The sequence below is a fragment of the Cebus imitator genome, unplaced genomic scaffold (assembly GCF_001604975.1).
Source record: "Cebus imitator isolate Cc_AM_T3 unplaced genomic scaffold, Cebus_imitator-1.0 Scaffold136, whole genome shotgun sequence".
Taxonomy (NCBI): Eukaryota; Metazoa; Chordata; class Mammalia; order Primates; family Cebidae; genus Cebus; species Cebus imitator.
The window spans coordinates 331,412-338,022 of NW_016107451.1; the positions used below are offsets into that span (position 1 = coordinate 331,412).

The 6,611-nt window shown below is 51.3% G+C and overlaps 1 protein-coding gene across 9 annotated transcripts in view; it reads right to left on the reverse strand.

Moving 5' to 3' along the window:
• The window catches only part of RAP1GAP2 (RAP1 GTPase activating protein 2), a 273,881-nt gene extending 271,432 nt beyond the window's left edge, over positions 1 to 2,449 (reverse strand). For 4 of the 9 annotated variants that reach the window (XR_005202359.1, XM_017541611.2, XM_037743140.1 and 1 more), the window contains exon 1: positions 2,358 to 2,448. Coding sequence is in view for 7 of the 9 variants with exons in the window: in XM_017541611.2 (XP_017397100.1) it covers positions 2,358 to 2,407 (50 nt within the window). In the remaining 2 variants the exon portion in view is untranslated. Of the gene's footprint in view, positions 1 to 2,357 lie in introns of all 9 variants that reach the window. The other 5 variants (XR_005202360.1, XM_037743141.1, XM_037743142.1 and 2 more) reach the window with 2 other exon arrangements.
• Positions 2,450 to 6,611: the final 4,162 nt, after the last annotated feature.

Genomic DNA, 6,611 nt, shown 5'->3' on the forward strand with positions numbered 1-6,611 from the left:
AGAAGTGAAAGTTGGCCAGGCGCAGTGGCTCACTCCTGTAATCCCAGCACTTTGGAAGTCTAAGACAGGTGGATCACCACCTCACTAGTTCAAGACCAGCCTGGACAACATGGTGAAACTCCATCTCTACTAAAAATACAAAAGTTAGCTAGGTGTGGTGGCACAAGCCTGTAGTCCCAGCTGCTCAGGAGGCTGAGGCAGGAGAATCGCTTGAACCTGGGAGGCCGAGGTTGCAGTGAGCTGAGGTCGCGTCACTGCACTCCAGCCTGGGTGACAGCAAGACTCCCTCTCAACAAAAAAAAAAAGGAAGATGGGCTTTTATCTGGGGGTGAGGTGTGACCTCAAACCCAAATAGGGCAGTAAAAATGATTCATGCATCATCAGGTCCAGCCCAAGAGTTGGGAGGATGAGTCAAAACAGGTATCCAGGCTCTTCTCCTTTAATCTCTTCCTTTTTCTTCTTCTGTGAATGTGGGAACTGATCTGGAAGGCCTGGGGTCCTGGGTGGTCCTCCTCTCTTTATACCTCTGTCTCCCTCTGTTCCAGTTTTAGTCCTTGTGAAGGCAAGGTGGTCTTCAGTGACCCAGATCAACACTCTATGGAAACACAGCTTCCCTTTCTCAGTGGCTCCAGCCCAGTTCCCATGAAGTTGTGTCATTGGCCTGACCTAGGTCACACACCCATCCTTGAGCCAGTCGCTGTGGTGAGGGGGATGGAATGCTATGTCATTTTCAGGAAACGGACACTAACTGCCCACCTCCCCCAAGGTATTCGAAAGTAGATTCGTTCTGCCAGGGGCACAGTGGCTCACGCCTGTAATCCTAGTACTTCGGGAGGCTGAAGTGGGTGGATTGCTTGAGCCCAGGAGTTTGAAACTAGCCAGAGCAATATGGTGAAATCCCACCTCTACAAAAAAAATACAAAATTCAGCTGGTCATAATGGCCCATGTCTGTAGTGCCAGATACAGGTGGGAGGCTGAAGTGGGAGGATCACTTGAGCCTGGGAGGTGGAGATTGCAGTGAGCGGAGACTACACCACTGCACTCCAGCCTGGGTGACAGAGTGAAAAAAAAAAAAAAAAAATTAATTCTACTTTTATCTGGTTTATATATTGGAGCTTCACCTGGAGAGTGATTCTACTGCTAACTAATATAATTGGAAACCCCTTGGCCCCTCTTGCTCTGACACTCTGGGATATTCTGACAATGTGAACTTGGATGTGTGGCCGTGTGGAACCATCCAGGAAATAGGCAAAACAGAGGAGCAGTGAAGCCCGTGAGCAAGACCTGGTTCAAACCCTGCCTCTGCTATGCGCTTGTTGGGTGACCTTGATGAATCCTTTTCCCTCTCTGACCCTCGGCTTCCTCATCTGGAAACTGGAGGTGATAATACCTTCCTCTCAGTGTGTGGCTGAATGCTGTCTACTCCAGAGCCGCAGGAGGTACTGGAAGCCCAGGTTGCTATTGATGACATTACTGTTCGTTGTATTCGGCTACAGAATGTACCTGGCGGGATGTACCCAGGAATTCTACTTCAAAGTTGCTCTCTGACCTTGCTTTGGGTGGGATGATTTGGGATGGGGACGAGTCTCAGGCGGACATTCTCTCCTTTGAATCTTGGAGTCCTCTGAAGTCCAGGTGGGCTGAGCAGGCTGCTCTGCGCTCCAAGTGCCGCCACGCAGAGGTCAGGCCCCTCGCTGAGCCCGTCCTGAACGTTCGGACACCTGGACCCCTGCGACGTGGGTTCGGGGGCCCAGCTCAGGTGACTCGACTGCGCTGCGTCTGAAACCCTCTGAGCCTGCAGTCCGGTAACCTGACACCGCAGGCTCTGACTTCCCAGCCGGCCCGGACTGCGGAGGGGGAAAGGGCGGCTGCCCAGCCACACAGGGACCTCTCCCTGCCCTGGTCTCCTAGGCCCCCGTCCCCTTCCCAAAGTGCCCACCCCCCGGGGCTCATGTGTTTCGGGTCTAACGCGTCCCTTTCCACGCGGGGGCTGGGGCTGTGGGTTGTGTCCTTTCGGGGCCCAAGTCCAGAGTCCTTCAGAAGGAACGGGGAGGCCAGGGGCGTCACCGCGCAAACGGAAAAGCCAAAGTGGGGCGAGGGGGAAGGGCGCGCCTGCGGGAGGGGGACGGGGTCCCTCCGAAGCCCCGCGCCTGGCGCAGGGTACCCAGTCGCCGACCTCGCTGGAGAGCCGCGGAGACCCCGCGCGGGGACGCGGGTGGTGGGGACCAGGCGTCCCGCGCCTCGCAGCCCCCGCTCGGGAAGAAACTTTGGGCCCATGCCCCGCAGCTTCCCGCGCCCTCCGCGCCTTGGGGTCCGCGCCCGCATCAGGCCCCGCGGCCGCCCGGCGCCCACTCACCAGCGCACCAACTGCCAGCGCTTCTCCCCCGGCGCCCGGTGGCCCGCCATGCCTCGCCCGGACGCTCCCTGCCCTCCGCGGGCCGCAGGGTGGAGGTGGCTCGGATGCTGCAGGCCGGTGCCCGGGGCGCGCTCGCGGGCGCGGGCCGGGGCGGGTGCGGGGCGGCGCGGGGCGGGCGCGGGCCGGCGTGGGCCGAGGAGGGCTTTGGACCGTGCGGCGAGGCGCGGGGCAGGCGGGGCGCTCAGACCCCGCCCCTGGAGGCTGCTGGAGCCGAGTCAGCTCTGGCCCCGAACCGCGAGAGGAACGGCGGCCTCTCCCGGTCCGGGCCTCTCCCCGCCGCGCCGAGGAGCCAGGCTTCTGGGGACCACTGCGCGAGGAGTCGGGCTCCCCAAGTCCTACAGACGCGCTAAGAGAACAGGCGGCCCATTTCTTCGTTCTGTGCCTTACTCCCTTATAAAACCCGTCCACCCACAAAGTGATGCCTAGAATATTAAACTACTCTAGATGCCTCAAATTTGGTGGTTTGATGCGCCCTACAAATCATTTATATATAGATATACAGATAGATAGATATAGATATATAGAGATACATATGAAAAGAGAGACCCAGGCTGGAGTGCAGTGGTGCAATCCCGGCTCACTGCAACCTCCACCTCCCAGGTTCAAGCAATTTTCGTGCCTCAGCCTCCAGGGTAGCTGGGTTTACAGGTGCCCACCACCACGTCTGGCTAATTTTTGTATTTTTAGTAGAGACGGAGTTTTGCCACGTTGGCCAGGCTGATCTTGAACTCCTGACCTCAGGTGATGCACCTGCCTCGGCCTCCCAAAATGCTGGGATTACAGGGGCGAGTCACCGCGCCCGGCCTATTAAAGCATTTTAAAGCGACTAATTTGGCTGTGCACAGTGGCTCACACCTGTAATGCCAGTATTTTGGGAGGCCCAGGAAGGAATATTACTTGAGCCCAGGAGTTTGAGACCAGCCTGGGCAGCATAAACAGACTCCATCTCTAGGAAAAAAAAAAAAAAAAAAAACTTTTTAAGTCTGTAGAATATTTAAAGTGACCGTAATTAAAACAATATGACATTGGCCTAGCAAAGCTGCCCAGCCGAGCTGAGTTTTACTTCTAAAACTCACCTTTAGTTTTAAAACTCACTTATATAGAAACTGTCCACACCTTGCACGGTGGCCTCCCAATTTACCCGCCCCCCCCATATCTGGACGACCCACATCCTTTGCGGAAAGAAAACTTACGCAGAAAGAGGAGGAAACCGAGCTCCCAGGGATGGAGCTCCTGGGAGGTTACCTTCCTCATGAGGACAGTGGGCCCATGCCCAGGATCATTGGAAAAACTTCCCCCCACCTCCAAACTCCTACTGACATTTGTCATTCCATCCACAGATGTTCAACTAAAGTGAAGATGACATAAATCCCAAGAATCCCCACCTGGGCTTTCCACTACGTCTCAGCCAAAGTAACAGCGAGCCAGTGGCACAAAGAATGGAACAGAACAGAGGCCTCCTGCAGGGGAAGGGGAAAGAGACGCAGACCAGGAACAGGCGGGCAGCTCGCCCTTGGCCCCTAAGTAAGTGTCTAGCATGAGGCTAGCCACCCACTATGAGCATCCTCTCTCCTGTCTTCTTTCTTTTTCTTTTCTTTTTTTTTTTTTTTTTAAGACAAAATCTTCCTCTGTGGCCCACTGGCACGATGATCTCGGCTCACTGCAACCTCCACCTCCCGGGTTCAAGCAATTCTCCTGCCTCAGCCTCCTGAGTAGCCGGGATTACAGGCGTGTGCCACCACACTCGACTAATTTTAATTTTTTGTATTTTTAATAGAGACGGGGTTTCACCATGTTGGCCAGGCTAGTCTCAAACTCCTGACCTCAGGTGATTCACCCGCCTTGGACTCCCAAAGTGCTGGGATGACAGGCGTGAGCCTCTGTAATCCTTTGAGCATCCTTTTTTTTTCCTTTTTTTTTTTTTTTCTTTTGAGAAGGAGTCTCACTCTGTTGCCCAGGCAGGAGTGCAGTGGCACAATCTCGGCTCACTGCAGCCTCTGGCTCTCAGGTTCAAGCTGTTCTCCTGCTTCAGCTTCCCAAGTATCTGGGACTACAGGCACTCACCACGTTGATTTTTGTATTTTTAGTAGAGACAGGGCTTCACCATATAGGTCAGGCTGGTCTCGAACTCCTGACCTCAGGTGATCTGCTCGTCTCCCAAAGAGCTGGGATTACAGGTGTGAGCCACCATGCCCAGCCCGAGTGTCCTTTCTTTAAGCTTCCGAAGCAGAATTAACATGGAGACCAAGGAAACAGAAGAGAATTTCTGGAAACATCCCCAAGGGGGTGGGTGTGTGTGTGCACATGTGGGTGTGCATGTGGGTGTCGGTGTGTGTACATGTGTGCGTGTATACGTGTGCGTGTGCATTGTAAAACACATGTATTTCAAATTTGTGAGGAAAGGGTGATGGGACAAATAGTTACCATTTGCTAGGGGCAGGGCGGGAAGCAAGGTCTCTATTTCACATCACAAAATAGAATTCAGATGCATCATAAATGTAAATGTATAACTTGTTAGCTTGCAAACAGGGAAAAAGGAAAAAAAGAAGTATAAACGTCAGTGTACAAACATAAAGGGCTAGAAAAATACGTAGATAAGTATTGTCAGTATATTAAAGAAGGATAGAATTTTTTTAGCATGACATCAGTGGCAGAAGCCATAAAGGAAAAGATTAATGGATTTGACTAAAATAAAAATATTTAATATCTGCACATCACAGAAACACAATACGCAAAATTAAGAGGCAAATGTCACCATGTGTGGTGGCTCACGCCTGTAATCCCAGCACTTTGGGAGGCTGAGGCAGGCGGATCACGAGGTCAGGAGATTGAAACCAGCCTGACCAACATGGTGAAACCCTGTCTTTACTAAAAATACAAAAATTAGCTAGGCATGGTGGTGTGTGTCTGTAGTCCCAGCTACTCAGGAGGCCAAGGCAGGAGAATTGCTTGAACCTGGGAGGTGGAGGCTGCGGCGAGCCGAGATCGCGCCACTGCACTCCAGCCTGGGTGGCAGAGCAAGACTCTGTCTCACCAAAAAAACAACAAAAAAAAACCATGCAATAGTCACATAGTCAAATTCATAGAGACATAAAGTAAGGGAGTGGTTGCTAGGGGCTGGGAAGAGGGAGAGAGAATGAAGAGGAATTGCTTAATGTGTACAGAGTTTCCGTTTTGCAAGATGAAGAGCTCTGGAGATGGAGGTTAATGCTGATGGCTGCACAACAATATGAATTTATTTACTGTTAGTAAACTGTACACTAAAAAAAGTTAAGATAAATTTTATGTGTATTTTACTACCACTAAGAAATAAAAGTATTGAAAGTTTTCTTAAAGTTTTTGTATATAGATATTTTTTGAGATAGGGTCTCCCAGAATGGAGAGCAGTGGTGTGACCATAACTCACTGCAGGCTTCAACTCCTGGGTTCAAGCCACCCTCCTGTCTCAGCCTCCCAAAGTGCGGGGGTTACAGGTATAAATGACCGTACCTGGCCAAAAGTGTTATAATAAAGAATAAGAAATGGGTCGGGCATGGTGGCTCACGCCTGTAATCCTAGCACTTTGGGAAACCAAGGAAGATGGATCACCTGAGGTCAGGAGTTGGAGACCAGCCTGGCCAACACAGTGAAACCCCATGTCTACTAAAAATACAAAAATGAGCCTGGCGTGGTGGTGGGCACCTGTAATCCCAGCTACTCGGGAGGCTGAGGCACAAGAATCACTGGAACCCAGGGTGTCGGGGACAATCTCACTCGAGCTGAGAGATTGTGCCATTTCACTCCAGCGTGGGCCAAAGAGGGAGACTCCGTCTCCAAGAAAAAAAAAAGACTAAGAAATGATGAAGACTACAATAGAGAAACGGGTAAAGGACATGAACAAACAATTCACGATAGAAATATGAATAGCTAATACACAGAAATTTAAAAAATTTAATCTTGCTGGGCGCAGTGGCTCTCACCTGTAATCCCAGCACTTTGGGAGGCCATGGCAGGAGGACAGCTCGAGCCCAGGAGTTCAAGCCTGGGCAACATAGAAGGAACGCTCTCTCCCCAAAAGGAAAAAAAAAATTAATCCTACTAAACTTCAAGTATGTTGAAAATTTTAACGTGACACCATTTTTTCAACTTGTCAAATTTGGAAAAGTTTATTGTTATTGTTATTGTTGTTGTTGTTTTTTTTTTTTGAGACAGAGT